The sequence below is a fragment of the Podarcis pityusensis genome (genome assembly GCF_964106645.2).
Source record: "Podarcis pityusensis genome assembly, chromosome: 13".
In the NCBI taxonomy this organism is placed as follows: Eukaryota; Metazoa; Chordata; class Lepidosauria; order Squamata; family Lacertidae; genus Podarcis; species Podarcis pityusensis.
This window is the reverse complement of record NC_138038.1, coordinates 39,854,633-39,879,376: the sequence shown is the minus strand read 5'-3', so window position 1 is coordinate 39,879,376 and position 24,744 is coordinate 39,854,633. Positions and strand designations below refer to the sequence as shown.

The 24,744-nt window shown below is 44.5% G+C and overlaps 1 protein-coding gene across 1 annotated transcript; it reads right to left on the bottom strand.

The window, feature by feature from the left end:
- Window positions 1-155: 155 nt before the first annotated feature.
- LOC308461261 (uncharacterized protein) lies at window positions 156-22,866 on the bottom strand. The gene is made up of 12 exons (XM_080978022.1): window positions 21,890-22,866; window positions 20,777-21,049; window positions 17,279-17,393; window positions 13,921-14,216; window positions 13,702-13,823; window positions 11,710-11,774; window positions 10,627-10,850; window positions 10,021-10,265; window positions 2,058-2,180; window positions 1,746-1,887; window positions 1,607-1,657; window positions 156-812 (listed from the first exon to the last, which is right to left on the bottom strand). The coding sequence occupies exons 1-12, from the start codon at window positions 22,233-22,235 to the stop codon at window positions 478-480; spliced, it is 2,337 nt and encodes a 778-aa protein (XP_080834148.1). The 5' UTR covers window positions 22,236-22,866; the 3' UTR covers window positions 156-477.
- Between the last annotated feature and the right edge of the window lie 1,878 nt (window positions 22,867-24,744).

Sequence of the window (24,744 nt, the reverse complement as noted above, 5' to 3'; positions counted from 1 at the left end):
GCAGTGTAACAGTCCCCTTTTAAAACTAACACAGCGAATAGGTGAGCTAGGCCTGTATAAGCCTTTAAAATAACTGTCCTGGTATTTCCCCCTTATTCCCTTATCAAAAGAATAGACACAACACAGTCTTCTATAAAAGCATATAAAAAGAGTTTACTCACTTACATCCTGTTCACAGAAGGATCCTAGAAGGCAGACTTAAGTTACAAAAGTAATATACCTGGAGACTATTCCATAAGGGAATAGTTCCTGTGTCGTCTCTTGGCTGGAAGCATCTCATACTGATGCTTTTTTTGACAAAAGCAAAACGGAGAAGAGAGAGATGGCTGTCCTGCCCTGCACTTTTGTTACTTGCACAGGTAAGGTCACGTCCACCTCTGGCCACATGTTGAGAAAGTTTCTTCCAGCCCAGGAGGAAACAGGAAGTTTACCTGCTGGCTGGAAAAATATTCCTCCTCATGTGTAAACATGCTCACTCTAGGAAAGTTGTACTTGACTGCTCTGTGTTTTACATCCCACACCCTTGCGGCTGCATTGCCCTTCCAGGTCTTTCACAAGATGTGGGTTTTTGGCCTTCAGTGCCTCATACAGTTTATTCTTGCACTGGAGGTCCCAGCTTGGCACAAGCTTGTAGAGCTCTCGCATCTTCTCTTGGTTAGTTTCCTTGGCAGTGATTTTTTGGTATTGCTCCTCACTGAGGATGGAGCCATGCAAACTATCCAGCACTGGTTCCACTGGGATGGTCCGTTGGATTAACTCCTTCCTGTGCCGCTCAATGAAGTGCATGTTGGAAGAGTTTGGAAGCTGCGGCCCTGCCAGGAAAGAAAGAATGAAAATCTTGCTACACGTTCACACTGCAGGCTTAAAACTGGTTGCCCAACTCTCCCAAACCCTGGGAATTGTAGTTCCATGAGGGGAGGGATTCCTACCAGAGCATTCCTAGTAGTTTATGCCTACAGTTCACAGAATTCTTTGGGCAAAGCCATAACTGTTGAGGAAGTATAAAACTGAAATACAGTAAGTGAGAGCAGTTGCAAGGGAGCCAGGGCTGGGGCCAGCCCTACCATTAGGGAGAGTGAGGTGGCATCATAATTTGGGGTATCATGAAACAACAGCACATTGTCAGATAATTAATTCATTACTATTTCACATAGTATTATATTGAGCTTTATCTTTTATTGCTTTAATGCCCAGGAATTGATAGCTCCTACATTGAAGTGGACTAGATGAGACCTGGAATTTACTTGGAATTACTGAACCCAGCTTTCTCCCACAGGGAGATAGAGACCATTTCACTCATTATCCAAAAGCCATGAAAACTTTACCCACAAGGTCTCTGTGCTTGGAAGAAGATGAGCCTATGGAACATTGCCCCACAGATTTATGTATTATGCTTGCAGTATTACTTCATAACAAATCAAAAAAAGCAAGTAACATTTTATATCTTAAGAACTGACAGTTTAAAATTGATAAGCTCACACTGTAAAACTTAAAGTAAGAAGTTCAATGTCAGTAAAACCAGTTCGGCTACTGTATCATCAGCTCTCTGTGCTCCTACTGGGAGGAAAGTGGGATACAAATGCAAAGGAAATTACAACCTGCTGACCTTGTGCTGGATATAGAATAGGAGAATCCATCTCCCCTGAAATTAACTCTCCTGAAAGAGAATAAGAAAGAGACTGTCAAAGAGGGAATGTGACTAGTGGTCATTTTCCATCCTGCCCTGAACCTTGAACAAAACTCACTTCGTTTCAGATGTGCCTCCCAAACAATTTCATTTGTGCCCTTCTTCATCAGGTAGAAGTTGAACTTCTCTTGCATTTGTTCAGCAGACAGTTCTACGTACTGCTGCAGCTTCTCTGCATCCAGATATTGAAGCTTCAGTTCCTGTGGGAAAGAATGAAACCTCTGTAAGTGTGAATCTGGTTTAGCCCAGCCCACCATTCTGAGGGAGTCAGATTAAAGGGCGAAGAAGGATCCTGGTTGAATTTCTCTCATTCTCAGGCTTCACAGTTTGATTCTCCCCTAGTAAAACCTTTCAAAAAAAATTGTCTCACCTTAGGATAGACTGTGACAGCATCTGATGTCTTCAAAGAGACCTGAGAGCCAATCATCAGAGGTTTCAGGGTCACAGGGGGTTTCTCTATTCTCTTTGAATTTACTTCATGCTTATCGACCGCCTGGGAAGGGTAAAGAAAGTCACTTTTGACATACACAGAAAAGGAACTTTGAAAGACTAGAAGCCTACAACATTCTTGGCATTGTAGCACCAGGAAATGCAGGAATGGGGAACCTGATGCCCTCCAGATGTTGTTGGACTCATATCCTCCCCAACAAGCATGGGCCAAGGATGATGGGTTTCATAGTCCAAGAACATCTGCAGAGACACAGATTCTCCATCTGCAATATAAAGAAAATTAAACCACTATGGCACTAGAAACTAAAATGTAGAGCGGAGATTTCCTGGCCTCATGAGGAACTGAAGCCAAGGCTTTTGGACTGGGCAGCCTGGACTATGAAGGGCTGAGAGGTACCAACAATCCTAGTTCCACCTGCATCTTCTCTTGATGAGACCATGCAGGAAACCACAGAAGCCATAAAACGTCAAGATTTGAATGAAACATAAGAAGATAATTTTAGGAAAAGATGGAGAACGTAATATGATAATGTGCTTTATCTCCCATGTGTTAACACTGCAAATCAGGAAGAATGTTTTTCCTCAAGAGTTCTTATAGACAACTTGTTAACTACCAAGCTGAATCCTTAATGAACAAAGCTGTAGTTGCTCATTGCTAAATATGTTTACTCTGAAGGAAGCCTTACTGAAGGCTTCCAAGAGAATGTGCTTAGAATTTTGTTTTCACAAGTCAGTGACAACAACATTTATTTGACAACCAGACAGGACATTTCGCCTCTAGCAAGCAGGCTGGCTAACAAAAGAAAAGGGTGTATTTCAATATTGCAAACTTCACTTTAAAGCAACAGTGTTGGTGAGCAACTAAGTAACCCAGCAGAGGGCAACTTGTTAATCTCTCTACTGGCATGTTGACGTTGGCTAGAAGTTTGGTAAGACAGATCAAGTCCAAGAAAGATAGGACTTCCTCTCTGGCTGCCATGATGAACAGCTGCACCCATGCCAGCGGAGCCTTTCCATGTTGCTAATGAGGATAATATGGGAGTAATTATCCTCCCCCCCCCAGGGTTGGGAGGGCTGTTCCACCTGCAGATCATCCGATACCTGCCACCCATCCTGAAGGAATACGGGGGGGGGGGCAGGGGGCGCTGATTGAAATGCACCACATGTTTCGGCAACTCTCCAAAGCTGTCCCAAAAAATTAGACAAGAATTTGTGGAATATTATAGAAAGTTATATGAAAAAGGGAAAGAAAGAATAGAAGATATAGAACAATACATAAGATGTCATGAAATTCCAGGAATAACAGACGCTAAAAGGGAAATTTTAAATGCACCCATTACTATAACAGAAATCCCAAATGTAATTAAAAACGCCAAATCAGGGAAGTTGCCTGGCCCAGACGGAATACCGGTAGATCTATATAAAAAACTCAAAGAGATATTGATAACACCCCTGAAAGAAGTAGTCAATGATATTTTTAATAAAGGAATTCTTGGAATGATCCATACATGATTCTATTACCGAAACAAGGAAGTGACTTAGAGATAACCTCCAACCATAGACCTATATCTTTGCTGAACTGCGACTAAAAAATCTACACAGGTATATTAGCAGATAGATTTAAAAATGTATTAAAAGATATAATTCATCCAAATAAGGTAGGTTTTCTTCCAGAACGCCAGATTCAACATAATACCAGGAATATTATTAATATCTGGAGAATATCTGGAGTTTAAAAATGAAAAACAAGCAGCCATGATGTTCTTAGATGCCGAAAAGGCATTTGACAATATCTCATGGAGCTTTATGAAAAAACAGATAAACTTATTGGGCTGCGGGGAAAGGTTTCAAAGAAGTATAGAATTCATTTACTCTACACAAAGAGCAAAACTAATAATTAATGGCAACATCACCGATAGCATAGAAATCATGAAAGGTACGATACAAGGGTGCCCCCTTCCCCCCCTTTTATTTATATTAGTGCTGGAAACCTTGCTGAATGGACTGGAAAAGGAAGAAAGAATAAAAGGTATCAAGATTGGAGAAAAAACATACAAAATAAGAGCATATGAGAATGATGTGATAGTGACAACTGAAAACCCCAAAGAATGTATCCCATTGGCAATAGAGATAATTAATGAATATTGACAATTGGCAGGATTCAAAATTAATAAAAAGAAAACCAACTTATTAGTTTAAAATATGTGGTTAGAGGAAAAACTGGAATTACAGGAAATTACCAGCTTAGAAATCAAGAAAAAAGTAAAATATTTGGGAATTTGGCTGTTAAATAAATGTATTAATCTATATCAAGATAATTATGTTAAATTATGGAAGGAAATTAAGAGGGACCAGGAAATTTGGAGTAGGCTCCATCTCTCCTTTTGGGGCAAAATTTCTGTAATTAAAATGAGTATTTTGCCAAAATTGATGTTCTTGTTTCAAACTATCCCAATTTGGAGGGGTATGAACTGCTTTAAAAATTGGAAAAAGGATATAGCAAGATTTATTTGAAACTGCAACAAACCAAGAATTAAACACCAAATTCTAATAGACCAAAAGGAGAAAGGAGGATTCTCTTTGCCCAATTTGAAATTGTATCACACGGCAGCCGGGTTAGTGTGGATCAAAGATTGTAAAGTCTTGAAAGACATGGATCTACTTGATTTAGAGGGCTATGACAATTGCTTTGGATGGCACGCGTATATGATATATGATAAGGTGAAGGTCCACAGGTTTTTTTTTGAATCATATAGTAAGAAAATCACTATATAAGATATAGATAAATACAAAGATCTTCTGGAACCCAAGACCCCCTGGTGGACCTCCCCATTGGAAGCCATGGCTGTTAAAAAAAAGAATATGCAAGGAGACTGGGCAACGTATAGAATGATTCTGGAAGAGAATAACAACAAATTAATGCTGAAAGAATTTGGAAAAATTAGACTATATTTAACAGATTGGTTACAATACTTTCAGTTGAACGAAAGATTTAATATAGATAAAAGAAAAGGATTTGCAAATGAAGCATCTAAATTCCAAAAAGAGCTTCTCCACTGTAAGAGTAAATATATTACGAAAATGTATAATCTTCTCCAAAGAGGAAGTGAAAGGACCTATGAATCATAAAATCATAGAATCATAGAATCATAGAGTTGGAAGAGACCACAAGGGCCATCGAGTCCAACCCCCTGCCAAGCAGGAAACACCATCAGAGCACTCCTGACATATGGTTGTCAAGCCTCTGCTTAAAGACCTCCAAAGAAGGAGACTCCACCACACTCCTTGGCAGCAAATTCCACTGTTGAACAGCTGTTACTGTCAGGAAGTTCTTCCTAATGTTTAGGTGGAATCTTCTTTCTTGTAGTTTGGATCCATTGCTCCGTGTCCGCTTCTCTGGAGCAGCAGAAAACAACCTTTCTCCCTCCTCTATGTGACATCCTTTTATATATTTGAACATGGCTATCATATCACCCCTTAACCTCCTCTTCTCCAGGCTAAACATGCCCAGCTCCCTTAGCCGTTCCTCATAAGGCATCGTTTCCTGGCCTTTGACCATTTTGGTTGCCCTCCTCTGGACACGTTCCAGTTTGTCAGTGTCCTTCTTGAATTGTGGTGCCCAGAACTGGACACAGTACTCCAGGTGAGGTCTGACCAGAGCAGAATACAGTGGCACTATTACTTCCCTTGATTTAGATGCTATACTCCTATTGATGCAGCCCAGAATTGCATTGGCTTTTTTAGCTGCCGCGTCACACTGTTGGCTCATGTCAAGTTTGTGGTCAACCAAGACTCCTAGATCCTTTTCACATGTACTGCTCTCAAGCCAGGTGTCACCCATCTTGTATTTGTGCCTCTCATTTTTTTTGCCCAAGTGCAATACTTTACATTTCTCCCTGTTAAAGTTCATCTTGTTTGTTTTGGCCCAGTTCTCTAATCTGTCAAGGTCGTTTTGAAGTGTGATCCTGTCCTCTGGGGTGTTAGCCACCCCTCCCAGTTTGGTGTCATCTGCAAATTTGATCAGGATGCCCTTGAGTCCATCATCCAAGTCGTTGATAAAGATGTTGAATAAGACCGGGCCCAAGACAGAACCCTGTGGCACCCCACTAGTCACTCTTCTCCAGGATGAAGAGGAACCATTGATGAGCACCCTTTGGGTTCGGTCAGTCAGCCAGTTACAAATCCACTGAGTGGTAGCATAGTCAAGACCGCATTTTACCAGCTTCTTTACAAGAATATCATGGGGCACCTTGTCAAATGCCTTGCTGAAATCAAGGTAGGCTACATCCACTGCGTTCCCTTCATCTACCAGGCTTGTAATTCTGTCAAAAAACAAGATCAGGTTAGTCTGACATGACTTATTTTTCAGAAATCCATGCTGATATGTTGGGCCCAAGACTTAGGATCCAATATATACATAAATCTACTTCTACACCAGTGTGGTGTAGTGGTTAAGAGCGTTAGTCACGTAATCGGGGGAACCGGGTTCGCGTCTCCGCTCCTCCACATGCAGCTGCTGGGTGACCTTGGGCCAGTCACAGTTCTTTGAAGTCTCTCAGCCCCACTCACCTCACAGAGTGTTTGTTGTGGGGGAGGAAGGGAAAGGAGATGGTTAGCCGCTTTGAGACTCCTGAAGGGGAGTGAAAGGCGGGATATCAAATCCAAACTCTTCTTCTTCTTCTTCTACTTCTTAGACATCTACTTCTGCTTCATTAACTATGCAAAAGCCTTTGACCGTGTCAACCACAGCAAACTATGGCAAGTTCTTAAAGAAATGGGAGTACCTGATCACCTCATCTGTCTCCTGAGAAATCTCTATGTGGGACAAGAAGCTACAGTTAGAACTGGGTATGGAACAACTGATTGGTTCAAAATTGGGAAAGGAGTATGACAAGGCTATATATTATCTCCTTGCTTATTTAATTTATATGCAGAATTCATCATGCGAAAGGCTGGGCTGGATGAATCCCAAACCGGAATTAAGATTGCCGGAAGAAATATCAACAACCTCAGAAATGCAGATGACACAACCTTGATGGCAGAAAGTGAGGAGAAACTAAAGAACCTTTTAATGAGGGTGAAAGAGGAGAGCGCAAAATATGGTCTGAAGCTCAACATCAAAAAAACAACAACAAACGAAGATCATGGCCAAAGGTCCCATCACCTCCTGGCAAATAGAAGGGGCAGAAATGGAGGCAGTGAGAGATTTTACTTTCTTGGGCTCCATGTTCACTGCAGATGGTGACAGCAGTCACGAAATTAAAAGACGCCTGCTCCTTGGGAGAAAGGCGATGGCAAACCTAGACAGCATCTTAAAAAGCAGAGACATCACCTTGCCAACAAAGGTCCGTATAGTTAAAGCTATGGTTTTCCCAGTAGTGATGTATGGAAGTGAGAGCTGGACCATAAAGAAGGCTGATTGCTGAAGAATTGATGCTTTTGAATTATGGTGTTGGAGGACTGCATGGACTGCAAGAAGATCAAACCTCTCGATTCTTAAGGAAATCAGCCCTGAGTGCTCACTGGAAGGACAGATCATGAAGCTGAGGCTCCAATACTTTGGCCACCTCATGAGAAGAGAAGACTCCCTGGAAATGATCCTGGTGTTGGGAAAGATGGAGGGCACAAGGAGAAGGGGATGACAGAGGACGAGATGGTTGGACAGTGTTCTCGAAGCTACCAGCAGAGTTTGACCAAACTGTGGGAGGCAGTGGAAGACAGGAGGGCCTGGCGTGCTCTGGTCCATGGGGTCACGAAGAGTTGGACACGACTAAACGACTAAACAACAACAACAAATAAACATGAATCAGTGGGAAAAACTGTGGAAAGTGGATATCATATTTACGGTATGTATGAACTTAAGAGAAAATGACATGAAAATGTTATATAGATGGCACTTGACACCAGCAAAATTAGCCAAAATGTATAAGAACAGGTCAGAAATATGTTGGAGAGGAAAGAAAGGAATTGGAACATATATGCATATGTGGTGGGAATGTGAAAAGATCAAAGAATTTTGGGACATCATATACAATGAGTTAAAGAAAATGTCTAAGATCCCATTCCCTAAAAGACCTGAGGCATTTTTAACAGGTATCATGACAGCAGAAACTAAGAAATTCAGACCACTATTCATGGTCTGATGCATGGTCTGCACGCTACAACTGCAGCAAGGATTCTAATAGCAAGAAATTGGAAAAGCGAAATCATCCCTTCAAAGATTGAGTGGCAAGCCAAATTGATAGAGTACTTACAATTAGCAAGGAGAACGGGAACAGTGAGAGGAAACTCAACACAAGATGTTAATAAGGAATGGATTGTAATTAAGGAATATCTCAAAGGGTACTGCGATAACAAAAGCTTCCTGGCAGATATTGAATGAGCCATGTAACAAAGTAACTGTTAGAAAACGTTAGAATTAAGATGATGAGTTACAATTTCAGGAAACTGTGTAAATAATAGCTTAAATGTAAAATAGTACAATAAGGACGCGGGTGGCGTTGTGGGTTAAACAACAGAGCCTAGGACTTGCCTTTCAGAAGGTCAGCGGTTCAAATCCCCATGACGGGGTGAGCTCCCGTTGCTCAGTCCCTGCTCCTGCCAACCTAGCAGTTCGAAAGCACATCAAAGTGCAAGTAGATAAATAGGTACCGCTCCGGTGGGAAGGTAAACGGCGTTTCCGTGCGCTGCTCTGGTTCACCAGAAGCGGCTTAGTCATGCTGGCACATGATCCAGTCACGACTGGACCTAATGGTCAGGGGTCCCTTTACCTTTACCTTTAAAATGGTACAATGGGTTCAGTCGGAAGTTTCTTTTGGTGATGCATACTTCAGATGTAAGTACGTTCTTCTCTTCACTCATACTTTTATCTCTTTTATTATTCTTTCTTTCTTTCTTTCTTTCTTTCTTTCTTTCTTTCTTTCTTTCTTTCTTTGTACTCTTTTCAATCTTTATAATTTATGGAAGGTTTGTAATGTAAGTTGATACTGTATGTATTTTAAAGTCTTTTTTGCTTAACAAAACAAACAAACAAACAAATAAAAAGCTGTCGCCATGAGCAGAGGACACCTGTTTTTAAGATGAAATCTGGACTTAATTAACAGGCATGCTCTGAACTAGGGGAGAAAATAAACGAAGGATCAACATTGGAAATGTTTTATTTGGGCTAATTATGAAATGCAGTCAGCGGCGGAGCAACTGGGTGCCCGGGGTGGACTGGGGGGTGAGGCCAGCCACTGCGGGCTCTCAGGAGCCTGCCAGCCTCCTTCCCCTCAGTCGCCCTACAGCTGATGGGGAGGCAGCAGGTGGACCTTTTTGGCAGCGGAGTCTGTGCACGCCCAAGCAGCCGCGTCTCTCTCAGGAGAGATGCATGAGTCAGGTGCGCTGCAGGCTCCATGGTGAGTGCCGCCCGGGATCTGTCACCCACCTTAGTGGTGGTACCCGGAGCGAAGCATTCCTATTGCACCCCCCGTCACTATGCCCCTGAATGCAGTACGACATTAGATCATTACTCCCTGAACTTCAGAGTATGGGAAGTCATCCAAAAGATAAATAATTTGGCATTGAATAATGGGCTCTTTTGATTATATTATAATTTAGATTGTTTTGTTGTGGTTTTTATTGGATTGTTAAAATGGAAAGTTAATAAAAAATATTATTTAAAAAGCTAAGTCACCCGGTGGAGGGCAACTGTGAATCTTCTCTCTAGCAGCATGTTGATGTTGGCTAGAAGTTTGGTATAACAGATCAAGTCCAACGAAGATAAGTACAGTTCATGCACCCTAATGTATAATTTTGCATAGCTATTCTGTCAGGGTTAGAGTGATCAAGCAAAAGATCCAGGTAATCTGCAATACCAATCAAAGTTGGAGGTTCCTAGTTACCTTTACTATAGAAGAGTCATTGGGCAGAAGGTACAGGTGAAATGTTGGTGTTTCCAGCTGAAGCCTATGATAGAGCAGTACGACAGTGTTGATCTTTTGCTTAAACCACTTTTTGAAAATGACCCCAAGGGAAGAGAACTTGGGGTTTTCCAACACAGCATGGTGAGGCTCCACTCTGTCTGGTTTCTCCAGCCTCATCTCCCCTTCAACAAAATGTGCAATGTAGACATGGGAACTGTCGTCACCTGAAAAGACAAGCATGTTAGCAGTGGGAAAGTGGCAAAAACCATAATCACTTAACCCTCTCTATTTCACGCAAGCATTTATTTTCTCATTGTCATTTAAGAGGCTTATAACATTGCTTCACAGGACAATATGCTTGCATGGCAGCTTACAACAGAATGAAAATAATAGAAAGCAATAAAATAGCATAGTTGGAACACTGAAAATTGTAACAAATTACAAAAGACTGGTAAGCCAGCACTACTGACTTCTAGAATCCACACCGCAGGCCCCATAGCATTCTGGAAACGTCAATGGAAGTTATTCCTGTTTAGGATTCCTCCTATTATGGTTATAATGCTGGAAACGTTTCCCCTGCCATACCTTCAAGACACAAGAAATGGGGGACATGAATGGCGGCCACAGCTTCTACTGCATCCACTTTAAGGTTGAGCAGAGGGCCAGCGGCCTGCCACTCCTCAGTGGTCTGTTCTTCCAGGTGCTTAGGCCACGAATCAAAGTAGTATGTTACGGTCACAGCTTCTTTCACGTCACATATGAGATCTGTATCTCCACAACGGAAGGAGCCAGCCTCAGTGGAGCGCACTCTGAATGGCACCAAGGGAAAGATGAAAATGGAATCAGGTTCAACATGAACTGGGACAACTTCCCCTGCTGGTCTAAACTGATATTTTTGCAGGGGATGCTTCACACGCTGAGTTATGGAGGTAAAAAAATGGATGGAAGGATATCTCCTGGTCAAGCATTACTCAACTAAAACACAACTGCTGTGAGGTCACCCAATAAATAAAAAAGGTGGTTTTTCTTATACCGAGAAGCTGTTTTTAAAATGGTGTCTTCATGCAGAGCAAAGCAAGCTGGTGAAAGTAACTACGGTACTCATCTTCTGTTTACCCTTGTGTTGATGATACTAGAACATCAGGGAAATTTCTCATACTCAGAAACCATGGCAAAAGTTCTGTAACCCATGTACCCAATTTGCTCTAAACACCAGACTAAAAAGCACACTGCTTTAAAGTAATTGGGAGGGAAACCATGCATGCCACCTTGAAATCCTTGGAAGAAATATGGGGTATAACTTAAATCATATCAATAAAATATTTTAAAGAAAAAATGCAGAGTTCTATATTTTTTCACCCTTCTGGAAATAATAGGCAACAGCAATGCTCCAAGGTAATGATTTTCCAGCTGTATTTGAGGGAACCCAGGAGTTCCTCAATGAAGAGATCAAGATTGGTTCATAAGCTTCCTTCAGAGAGAATTTGCCCACCATGACCAACCGTTCACTGCAACGTGCAATACATAGATGTATGTTTTAGAGAGCGCCATCATATGTGATGACTGTGAGACCCACAGAAACTAGATGTGCTCTGTAGAACAATTAAATGTAGAAACCATTCCCTGAAGGGAAAAGGTTTTAAAATGTCTGATGGAGAGATCACTCACCTGTATGCTTTGTTGCCCCTTTCTGAGTCCCAAACCACCTCTGGTTTTATCTTTTCTGGAAGACCCTATAATGAAACTATAATCATTTATGTGGATGCCAGAAAGTGGATCCCATCTGAAAAGACGGCATTCTTGTCTGTTTCTAACACTCCTGTGACCACACCAAGGAGCACTGCTTGAGGCCAAAGCCACAACTATACAGTGGTACCTCGGGTTACATACGCTTCAGGTTACATACGCTTCAGGTTACAGACTCCGTTAACCCAGAAATAGTGCTTCAGGTTAAGAACTTTGCTTCAGGATGGGAACAGAAATCGTGCAGTGGCGGTGCAGCGACAGCAGGAGGCCCCATATGCTAAAGTGGTGCTTCAGGTTAAGAACAGTTTCAGGTTAAGTACGGACCTCTGGAATGAATTAAGTACTTAACCCGAGGTACCACTGTACACTGCTACGGCTTCTTCTTCACCTGCTGTGCTCTGTATTCATTTTGGCCACAGTAGACTAACCTAGACTGATTCCTGAAGTACAGTGTGTTATTTAACTGCTGAGAATAGCATTATTAAAAAATGTATGTTTAATGCAACATTTTTCGTTCTGATTTTAAGATCTCATTATACTGACACACATTCAATAATATTCATCACCCAACTAAGTAGGGATAACACAGAAGCAGTATCCTGGAATTTAGAACCAATCTATGCATGTAACCAGGAGTCAAGATGCACTCAGAGAATTACCGTATTTTTCGCACCATAGGGCACACCGGACCATAGGGCGCACCCAGTTTTTTGGGGGGGAAATAAAGGGGGGGAAATTATTTTTCCCCCCCTGGCGCGGGGCTGGGGTGGGGGAAGCTCGAGCTTCCCCCGACCCTAGCCCCCAAACAGGCAGCTCTCTGCAAGCCATGGGAGCCCAGCGCTGGCTCCCGCTGCTTGTGGGGAGGTCCGCGAAGCCTGGACGCGCTGATCTCAGTGCGCGCAGGCTTCGGCATGCCGGCAACTCTCCGCAAGCAGCGGGAGCGCTCCCGCTGCTTGCGGGGAGGTCCGCGAAGCCTGGACACGCTGACCTCAGCGCGCGCAGGCTTTGGCATGCCGGCAACTCTCCGCAAGCAGCGGGAGCGCTCCCGCTGCTTGCGGGGAGGTCCGCGAAGCCTGGACGCGCTGATCTCAGCGCGTGCAGGCTTCAGCATGCAGGCAACTCTCCGCAAGCAGCGGGAGCCCAGCGCTGGGCTCCCGCTGTTTGCGGAGAGGTGTGCGAAGCCTGGAGAGCGTGAGGGGTTGGTGCGCACCGACCCCTCTCACTCTCCAGGCTTCAGCGAAAGCCTGCATTCGCACCATAGGACGCACACACATTTCCCCTTCATTTTGGGAGGGGAAAAAGTGCGTCCTATGGTGCGAAAAATACGGTATCTTCTGGAGACAGGTGTTCACACACTGACATCTAAAGATGCCTAACACGAGATGAATGTGTGTTAATAAAAAATGTTTAAAGCACTGAAAAATATGAGAGTTTAACAGATGGATGACCACATCAAATGGGCCCTTCTAAAACAGATGTGACTCAAGAGGATTTCACACTAAACTGGAATCACAGCATTACAATTGTGCGGAAGTGCAACGATCTTATTAGATGGATCTTATTAGATAGAACTTAAGATATTCTAACAAATCTGCAACTAGCTTCCTGCTGTGTAAAGAGGGGAATTGACTCTGCTGTGTGAATAAACGCACTAGTGTGAGTTAGGAAGGATAATATTAATTCAATATATGATCTCCTGCTACCCACAACATTTCCACAGGAGCCACCTGGCTAGATGCAGCCTTATTTCCTGCTACCAGCCACTAGCAAATATGTAAATAATTACCTAAGATGGGACAAATGCTATCCTTAGGGAACTAGAAATTTAAATTCAGTGGCTTCATGTTAAAAATATCAATGTGTACCTTATTCCTGTGGGCGGGAAATGCACATCAAGACAGGTCAGCCTCTTACCTCACTGGGACACCAGCCACATAGGACACTTTCCCCAGGACCTGCCGGGTTCTCTATCTTTATGCTTCCTTCCCACTGTGGCTCTATTGGGCCAGCTGCCTTGAGTGGAGTTTGATCCAAAGCTGTAAAAGGAAGACAATTATTTGCCTGACACAACTGTTGCAAGGAGGAAGTAAGTTGAACTGTCCTTGAAGTTTAAGAACTCGAAGTCAAACTCACCATGCATTGCAGAGAGCAGAATCAGAACTGAACCTGGACGTACCATTTCTACACATTCCAGGAACCTGCAACAAGCTTGCTCCCCTCTTTCTTGGATTATACTCAGCAATTCTTTACTTTTCCACTTTAAATTTTTCAACATTTTGAAAAAGTTTCTGTATTCTTTCAGTGTGATAACAAAGCAAGAGAATAGCACGTCATAAAAAAGTTCAATATCCGATTCAAGAATTTCCATTAATTGCTTTCTTCCATTGCAGATCATCTCATTACAAGAGATTGCAGATCTTTCCAATGACCTGTGGCAAAAACATTTATTTTATTTAGGCAACAGAAGGTGGGGAGAGGAGAATTAGAACGTAGTTAGGATGCAGACTGCTCCCTTACCATAAATGCCAACCAGGGTCCTTAGGCCAACCCCCTAATAATTTTCTTCTGGGGACACAACCCCCTCAATATTTTCTCCCCACCACTGCCCACCCACCTGCCTTCCCATCTCCCTCCCTTGGTTTGCTGTCTACCCCCAGCCAGGCATCACTCTCTGTTTCTGGCTTTCTTCCAGGAGGAGCAAAGTGGGACACAGCAGTGGCAGGAGGTGCATGTGAGGGTGCGGTTTGTGTGTGTCCATCCCCCACCTGGCTTCCCACCCCTCCATCCATTGCTCCCTCGCTCCCTCTGTGTGTGGCACCCTCCTGCAGTGGGGACAACCCCCCCACTCAACCCAGTGAGCATGCCTGGGTGATGACAGGCATGGGCAAGGCCGGGTGCCAGGCTGAGAGGAGGCAGCTGACTGAGGGAGAGAGGAAGGCAGAGGAAGAACCCTGGCCATGCTGCAAACACCAACACTGACTGCCTACACTCGATGCACCTGCCTGGGTGCACACCTGACACCTGACCTGGCTGGCCTGCTCCACCTAAATTCATATTATCATCATGTTATAATGAAACTATGCTAATTTGTCCTATTATTATGAAGTTGCTTTCGTAGTGTTTGAAATTGGCTTATGGGTTGCCCTCTAGCCTCCCACCTCAGGGTTGCCTCAAGTTTATGTGAACCATACCACTCCTTGCTGTGGTCCTTTGCTTCAACCTTCCCACAATCTTTGGGTTCCCTGTCCCCTAGGGGTTCTTTTCCCCAAAACAAGTTCCAGTCCTTACCGTGCCCTCCCAACTCGTCCCTCCACGGGGCGGGAGTGAGATGATAATCCCAGCCAAGCTATCCTGACTGTGAGCCATTCACTGACGACCACTTTGTCCCCCAAGCAACTGGAAAGTTCCCTGCCCTCAGACCAGCTTAATGTGGCAAACAGGGCTGGAGGGTTAAAAAGGTCTTTCAGATACCAAGAGTCATTTGCTGGGGAGGCTGTAGCTCTTGCTTTCCTACTTCAAGCAGCAGTTGGACTAGAACAGATGGCCCACTGAGTTTCCTCCAGGTCTTGTACAGTGGTACCTCGGTCTATGAACTTAATCCATTCCTGAAGTACTTTCTTATAACGACTCTGTTCTTAAACTGAGGCGTGCTTTCCCTAATGAGGCCTCTCGCCACCGGTGCCCTTCCACCATTTAGCTTCCGTTCTTAGACGGAGGTAAAGTTCGCAAACCAGAACACTACTTCCAGTTTTGCGGAGTTCGTAAACCAAATAGTTCCTAAACAGGACTGTTCATAAACTGAGGTACCTCTGTATTCTATGACACAGATAGGATTCCTGCAGCTAGTGGACCACAGGTAGTCCTCAGAAACACTCCCTGGAGCCCTCCAAGGCCTGTGGAGCCCTGCCTCCGTTTCCCAGCTACTAAGCTGTGTGATGGTGCCTTCATCAGGCGTGACAGTAAGTTGAGAGGGAGCTGAAAGTGTGTGTGTTTCTGAGAGATGAGAGAAAGTGAGTGGAGGGGGAAGTTGCACGTGTGTGGGATGGAAAGGGCATTGTGAAGCTTATGCATCTGATTGAGTGTGCTGCCCCCAACCCACCACTCACTCCCACATGCAGCCCTCAGGGCTAAAGAGATGGTCCTGTCATCCCCTGTTCTATGTAATACAGGAACTTGAATATCCTTCATAAAGTTCTATCATAATAAAGTTCTATTTTTATTATGTCAACATTATTACATTTATATTGGCTGGTCTCTCTCTCTCTCTCTCTCTCTCTCTCTCTCTCTGTGTGTGTGTGGGGGGGGGAGACTGAGAAACTGTTCACATAGTGACTATCTTACAGAGCTGGACTTTTTTGCTTCACTGCTCCCTGTACTCTGCTGGCTCCACTCCTCTAAGGTTGTAGACTGAGGCCTTTAATGTATCTGGCAACCTGCCAGCACCAGCAGAACATATGCATCATAATAATAATAATAATAATAATAATAATAATAATAATGATAAGTTATTACTTATACCCCACCGTTCTGGCCAGGCCTCCCCACCACTCTGGGTGACTCCCAACAGAATATTAAAAACACAATAAAAGTTCAAACATTAAAACTTCCCTAAACAGGGCTGCCTTCAGATATCTTCTGAAAGTCAGATAGTTGTTTATTTCCTTGAAATCTGGTGGGAGCGTGTTCCACAGGACGGGTGCCACTACCGAGAAGGCCCTCTGCCTGGTGCTCTGTAACCTCACTTCTCACATTGAGGGAACCGCCAGAAGGCCCACGGTGCTGGACCTCAGTGTCCTGGCAGAACGATGGGGGTGGAGACGCCAAGGCCATCTAGGGCTTTAAAGGTCACCACCAACACTTTGAATTGTGCTTGGAAATATACTGGGACGCAATGTAGGTCTTTCAGGACTGGTGGTCTCAGTGACCACTCCCAGTCACCAGTCTAGCTGCCACATTCTGGATTAATTGTTGTTTCCGGGTCACCTTCAAAGGTAGTCCAAGTGGGAGATAACCACGGTATGCATCACTCAGGTGAGACAGTCTGCGGGTAGGTAGGGTCTCAGCCTGGAGCTGGTAGACAGCTGCCCTGGACACAGAATTGACCTGCGCTTCCATGGACAGCTGTGAGTCCAATATGACTCCCAGGCTGCGCACCTGGTCCTTCAGGGGCACAGTTACCCCATTCAGGACCAGGTAGTCGTCCAAACCGGCCTGCCCCCTGTCCCCCCAAAACAGTACTTCTGTCTTGTCAGGATTCAACCTCAATCTGTTAGCCGCCATCCATCCTCCAACCACCTCCAGACACTTATTAAATTAGTGCTAAAACATTTTTGTTTTTAGCAGGAGAGCTTGTGAACTGACTTGTATTGTTTTAAGATCAATAGATTTTACATTTGCTTTGGATTGGAAGGGTTAGTTGAGAGGGGGAAAACATTGCTAAAGCTGCAGCTAAAATTGTGGCTTCAGTCAATTATATAAGTAAAGAAATTACCCTTTGGTGGCTTTTTCTGACGGAACCAGTTCCTCCAGAGCTTGATTAATTTTTGACGACAAGAATTCAGCTGACCGGTGCCTTGAAACATGCATTTCACAAAGTCGTTCTGCTGCTAGATATTGAGAAAGTGAGTGCACATCAGAAGTGTTACTGAGTCAAACCCTTGGCCTATTTGAATTGGAGAAGAAGTCAAATTGGATTGAACCGTCTCTTCCCAGTTTCACCTGGGCTAGCATTTATCCTGGCATGGGAGTTCTTATCAGGAAAGAGATGGCCATGAAAAGGCCTCCTAGGAGCAACTGCAAACTCATGGGAACCATAGTTCATAGTGGAATGAGTTCCTTGCTTCCCAAAACAAAACTATCATATTTGCCAGCAGCAGATATACCTTCCTGGGAAAGGGCTGTCTGGCTGAAATTCTCCCTGCACCAAGAGACGTAAGTGAGCAGTGAGAAATCATATACCGGTAACACCCACAATTCCTTTTCCCTTATTTTTCACCATTATTTGGCATCAACACACATATTAGGCATTGTATTGCCTGAAAGACAGCACTGGTATAGATTACAGTGGTGTCCAAACTTTTTTCAAAGAGGGCCAGATTTGATGAAGTGAAGGGCTGTGAGGGCCGACCAAAGGGCCAACCAAAGTTGTTAACTGCCACAGGAGGGGCCGGATTAAACCAACCGATGGGCTGGATTAGGCCCTCAAAACGGACTTTGGATATGCCTGGTATAGAAGGATTCACTTCCATCTCATACCAGTCAGTCTTCCAGTGATGTGGAGGTAGCATTTTGGGTGACCTAGGGCGTAATATGGGATGCATACACACGACTTGCTCATTCTTTCCAACATTATTTTGGCTGTTAATGTCATGGGTGACCTACTGAAGGCACAAAGGTGGAGTAGACAATCCCAACAAGAAAGAAAAGTGGGAGGCATCTAAAGAAACCAGTGTGGCTGCATAAGGAGCTTACAGATGAACTGAGAGTAAAGACGGGCATATGGTACCTCGGGTTACATACGCTTCAGGTTACATACGCTTCAGGTTACAGACTCCGCTAACCCAGAAATAGTACCTCGGGTTAAGAACTTTGCTTCAGAATGAGAACAGAAATCATGCTCCACGGCGCAGCGGCAGCAGGAGGCCCCATTAGCTAAAGTGGTGCTTCAGGTTAAGAACAGTTTCAGGTTAAGAGCAGACCTCCAGAACGAATTAAGTACGTAACTAGAGGTACCACTGTATAAGAAATGTAAGAAAGGGGAAATCACAAAGGAAGAGTATATGCAAGTAGCCAGTGCTTTTTTTCTTTAAAAAAAAGTGTTTAGGAGTGCTCTGATTTTCTTACTCATATTGAAATACTGCCCCTCAATGAAGCCAAACTTAGATTCACAAAATGTTTAGGTGTATGTGTACCCCCGCGTCCCCCCCAGAAAAAAAGCATTGCAAGTAGCCAACAGTTGCATGGTGAAGGTCAGGCTGGCTAAAGCTCAGAGAGAGCTCAGGCTTGCAAGAGAGATTAAAAATAATTTTAAAAGGTTTCTCAGGCTATGTTTGAAGCAAGAGGAAGAACAAGCAAGTGATAGGTCTCTGCGTGGAGAAGACAGAGAAATACTATTGAGTGACGGAAAGCAGGTGTAACTGCTCGCCACCTCCTTTGCCTCTGTCTTCTTCCAAAAGAAAAGCAATGCTCAACTTGCAATAATAACATAATAAATTTTGTAAGGAGGGACCTGCAGCCCAAGATAGGAAAAGAGGTGGTCGGGGAACACCTAGCTACTTTAAATGAATTCAAATCTCCAGGCCTGATGAGCTGCACCCAAGTGTACTAAAGGAGCTTACAGATGTAATCTCAGAGCCTCTGACTATAATCTTTGAGAATTATTGGAGAATAGGTGAGGTCCCTGCAGACTGGAAGCAGATGAATTTGTCCCCATTTTCAGAAAGGGGAAGAAAGAAGACCTAAGTAACTACCACCAGTGAGCTTGATATTGATACCAGGAAAGGTCCTGGAACAGATAATTCAACAGTCGGTCTGTGAGCACTTAGAAAAGGATGCTGTGATTACTAAAACCCAGCATGGTTTTATCCAAAACAAGTCATGTCAAACTAATCTCATTTCTTTTTTTGATGGAGTTACAAGCTTTGTGGATCAGGAGAATGCTGTGGGCGTTGTGAAACTTGATTTCAGGAAGGCTTTTGACAAAGTCTCCCCTGATATTCTTTTGACAAAGCCGGTAATAGTGTGGATTCCACAAGGTAACTGTTAGGTGGGTTTGTAGCTGGTTGACTGACCGAACCCAAACAGTGCTCATTAATGCTCATAATCCGGGGGGTGGGGGGTGACAAGTGGTGTGCTGCAGGATTTTGTCCTGGGCCTGTTGTTGTTTAGCATCTTTATAAATGACTTGCATGAAGGAATTGAAACAATGCTAATCAAACTTGCAGATGACACCAAACTGGGAGGGGTGGCTAATGCTGCAGAGGACAGAATCAGGATTCAAGATAACCTTAACAGAATGAAGAACTGGGCCCAAACTAATAACATAAGTTTCAATAGGCACAAATGTAAGGTTCTGCACTTAGGCAGAAAGAGTCAGCAGTGTGATACAGCAGCAAAAAATGGCTAATGCTATTCTAGGCTGAATCGACAGAAGTCTATTGTCTAATCTAATAATAGTAATGACTTTATTTTGCCTTGGTCAAACCACATCTAGAATACTGTGTCCAGTTCTGGGCACCACAACATAAGAAGGATGTTGACAAGCTGGAACGTGTACAGAGGGGGGCAACCAAGATGATCAAGGGTCTGGAAATCAAGCCTTATGAGGAGTGCTTGAAGTAGCTGGCTGTGTTTAGCCTGGAAAAGAGGAAACTGAGAGGAGATATGACAGCCATCTTCAAATATTTTATGGGCTGTAAACGGAGGGAGCATGTTTGTTTTCTCCTGCTCTTGAGGGTAGGACATGAACCAATGGCTTCAAGTTACAAGAAAGGAGATTATGACTAAATATCAGGAAGAACTTTCTGACAGTAAGAGCTGTTCAGCAGTGCAACTGACTCCCTTGGTCAAAACAAAATGAAAAAATTCCTTCCTGTAGCACCCTAGAGACCAACTAAGTTACTTATTGGTATGAGCTTTCTTGTGCATGCACACTTCTTCAGATGACTCCCTTGGGCGGTGATGGTCTCTCCTTCCTTGGAGGTTTATCAGCAGAGGTTCTAACAAATCATCAACATGCTTCCAATAAGTTGCAAAGGGAATGTGCTCTGCTGTTTATCAGTAGCGTGAGTGAGGAGGGATAATATCAAAACAATATATCATCTCCTACCTTCCTTAACATTCCCACAATGTCAAAAATACATATTCAGATTGGCACATAGGTTTCACACACACACACACACACACACACACACACAGCCCTGCTCAAGAAGCCTCCTCTCCACCCAGTCCCATCAGACTCAGCCAACGTTCTCCCTTCCAAGTTCCTTACCTTCCCTGGTGAAACTCGGGGGACATTCTGGCAGGGGCTCACGGACGAAGGCTTTCAGCACCTCTGAAGCCACTTCCACAGCATAATCCTCATCACAGTATGCAAGAAGCAGTTCTGTGAGCTCCCAAGCATTTGCTTTCTGCAGCAGTTTCCTGGGGATACTGACATAGCCTTCCTTGACGGGGAACTTGCTGAGTTTGACCATGAACTTCTTCAGATCTGACTCCTTCAATGTATTCAGTGTGGCCAGCAGGCATAATTGTGTAAACTGCACTGTGGTGATTATTGATGTTAGTAGAAGTATTGAACAGAAAAATCCAGCATTCCTACATTCCCCTTCTCTTCCTGTTGGAGCACTTTCAGACTGGACTAAGTAGGGAAGGGCTGTGGATTTGTAGTAGATCACATGCATGCAAAGGATCCCAGGTTTAATCCCTGGATATCTCCAGATAGGGCTTGGAAAGATTCCTTCCTAAATCCCTGGAACGAACTAGATGGACCCACTGGCCCAATGTGCCCTAAGGCAGCTTCCCATCCTTCTAGCCTCTCAGGTGATTGAAGGAGCTCAGCCTGGCCCAGAAGAGAGAAGCTGATCCAGGAGGGTTTGAAGACTCTCTTAACTTACATGCCTCTTCTTAACACTTTGGAGGCTTCTACAATTATTTCACACCCTGTTTCTGATGTTCCTTCTTCCCCGGTGGGGAGCGGATGCCCTGCAGTGTTTTGCCTCAGGTGCTAACATGCCCTGGGCCAGCCCTGGTTCGGATGGAGGGCAGAGGGGTGTGGGAAGACGCCACCTCACTTTACACAGGGAAGATTTACATCCATCATTCTGCTTATTTCACCCTGGCCCTGCCCCTTCGACTCTATCTATCATGGATGCTTTAGCTGAAATCCCTAAATTGCAGGGGGTTGGACTAGATGTCCCTTGGGGTCCCTTCCAACTCTTAGATCCTATGATTCTTTGGAATGTTGCCCAGGAGGATATGCGACTCTTCTGCTCGAAAGGTTTCCCCACCCAAGGACGAAGGCAACCATGGGAGGTTGACAGAACCCGCGAGGTGTCAGCACCATCAGTCGGATCGAACCCCCGCCCCGCTCCCAGTCCCTTACTTAGGCAGCTGACAGCGAGGGGATGGTCCGCCGGAGGATTGTAGTCCATCGCCTGCAGCACCAGGGCCGTCACCTCCACAGCATAAGCCTCACCATAGTAGCCCATCAGCAGGTCACTGAGCTGCCAAGCATCGGCTTCCTTCAGCAACCTTTTGGGGATTCTTCTGACGCCCTCCTTGAATGGGAAACTGAGCAGTTCGCCCTTGAATTTCTCCCTGTCCCCATCCCGGAAGTTCAGCAAGGTGCCCACAAGAAGGAGAGCGGCGGATTGACTCTCCTCGATCTCAGTATTTAAGAGAATGAAGCGACTCGACGGATTTCTGGAAAAGACTAACTTCTTCGCCATTGCGCTCCTCCCTCACCAGCCCCAGCCCAGCAAAAGCCTCGACCAGAGAAAAACCTCAAAGGTCTGGAGACTCTGTCAAGGCAGAGAGGCAGGTGGGCCCGATCCCCGTGCGAACTCGCCGTGGCTGATGCCCTGGAGGAGAAAGGCGTGGCCGGTGGACAGCAGGAAGCCCGCTCCGAGAGCCCCGTCTCTTGCCCTGCGCGTCGCTTTCTGCTCCCTTTGGCAAGGAAACTCTTGGAGATTCTTCCCTCCGGCAGGAACAGGAGACTCGAGGGCGGGGAGGGCGACAGGGACGTCTTTCCAGCAGCTCACCTTTCGGGCTCCCCAGCCCCGCCCTGCGTTGGAAGAACTGAGAGGTTCTCGGTGGAAGATCTCCGAAGGCAGCCCTCGCAAGATTTGCAGGGGTGAAGAGAATCTGCTCTTGTTTTGAGGAGGTCATAGCACTGCCCTCCAAGAAATACAGAATAACACCCCCGCTGTAATCATGCCCATTTTCTAGACACGCACACAGCATGGCAATCGAGCGCAATGGAATACAGTAGAACAAAGTCAGACAGTGAGCGCTTTTATTTTTTAATTGCATGAGGCATAATCCTGCCACAGAAACTTTCATTTACTTACTGCGTGACAGTCAAATATTAAATCGGGGGTGGTGGCGGTCCAGGGGTGCCAATTTGAAAAACACATTAGGGGGGCAGTCAAACCCAGCCGTGCATAATCAATCACATGACGCAATGCACATGCTATCAGTTTGCATTTCTTAATGCGGAAAGTATTGATACGATGTGTAGAGATCTTCCCTATTCTACTTAATTCAAGAGGGTTCTGGAAGCTTCTCTGTGTGAAAGAAACAAGCAGAAGGTTCATGCCCATCAACTAGGGTAGGTGGTGGGGTGGGGAAAGCTCCCTAAAATATTTTATTGGGCAGCCGAAGACCTCATAGCCCCTAGGAGTTGGCTCCTATGCTGGGGGTTCAAGGGAGCTCTGACTGCTGCCACTGCTTCTCCTCACTTCTAATGTATAACCATGACAAGATCAGCTTCCTCCAGAATCAGAGCTATTGCAGCAGCTTAAATGAGGCAAGAGCAGCCCTGGCTACCTAGGAGCTCTGTTAGGTCCAAAAGCACTCCAAAGGGTGAGACTGCTTCTTAAAAAACCTGTTATCACCAGGTTGGACATACCTTTACTTCTGGATGAAGACATAGGCAAAGTAGGTGTTGAGTAGTTTTGCCTTTTCTCTGTCATCCAATAGTATTTTTCCATGTTCCCCGTGCAGAAGATCTACCACTTGCTTGTTCTTCCTCTTACTTCAGACTAGAAATGGGAAGGCCTGGAAAAAACCTGGAAAAATTGAAAAAACACAGTCTTTTTCTGTTTCCCCCCCAAAGCCGTTTGGAAAAAACGGAAAACAACTTAGTTTCCCCCCATTTTTTCCTGTTTTTTTTTCCAGGCCTTCCCATCTCTACTTCAGACATAGCCAAAGAAACCTTTTTTAAAATTATTTTTAACATCTTGCAAGCCCGAGCTCATTCTGAGCTTTAGCCAGCCTGACTTTCCCCCTGCAACTGTTGGCTACTCATGTATATTCTTTCTTTGAGATTTCGCCTTTCTTATACATGCCCTTCTTAACTCTCAGCTCACCTGTAAGCCCCTTATGCAGCCATACCGATTTCCTTAGATGCCTCCCACTTTTCTTTCTTGTTGGTATTGTCTGCATTTGGGCCTTAAATACCGTATTTCTCCCTTTAGAAACTCCCATCCTTCTTGGACTTCCTTCTCATTGAATATTTCTGACCACGGGATGAAACCCATTAGATCCTTCAGCTTTTCAAAATTGGTCCGGAGTGCATGTCTGACTCTGTATCCTGAAACCTAGGAGAACATGATCACTTCCCCTCAAGTTTCTGAGCACTTTGACTTCATCAGTCAGTTCCTCCCTATTGGTAAGGACCTGGTCCAAGATAGATGATCCCCTTGTTGGTTCTTCCACCTTCTGGGAAATGAATTTGTCAGTGATGCAATGGAGGAATTTGTCAGACCTTACACTCTTGGCAGAGTTTGAGTCTGCACGGATATCGGGGAAGCTGAAGTCCCCCATGATAACTATTTCTCTCCTTTTGGAATGTTTGGTAATCTGCTCTAATAAGGCATCATCCAAGTCTTCAAGTCTGGCTTGGCGGTCTATAGCAGACATCCACAGTAAGATCACTGTTGTCTCTCTCTCCTACAATTTTTACCCATAAACTCTCAATCTGCTTTTCATGCTCCAGGTCATGGATTTTTTTCTGAAGTGTACACATCCTTTTTATATAATGCTACTTCACCTCCCTTCCTGATTGGTCTATTTCTTTTGAACAGTTTATACACCTCAGTTCCTACAGTCCAGTCATGAGTCTCAGCCCACCAGAATTCAGTAATGCCTATCAAGTTGTATTTGCCATCCTGGATAAAAAGCTCCGGTTCATCTTGTTTGTTTCCCATGCTCTGTGCATTATGGAGAGACAACTGA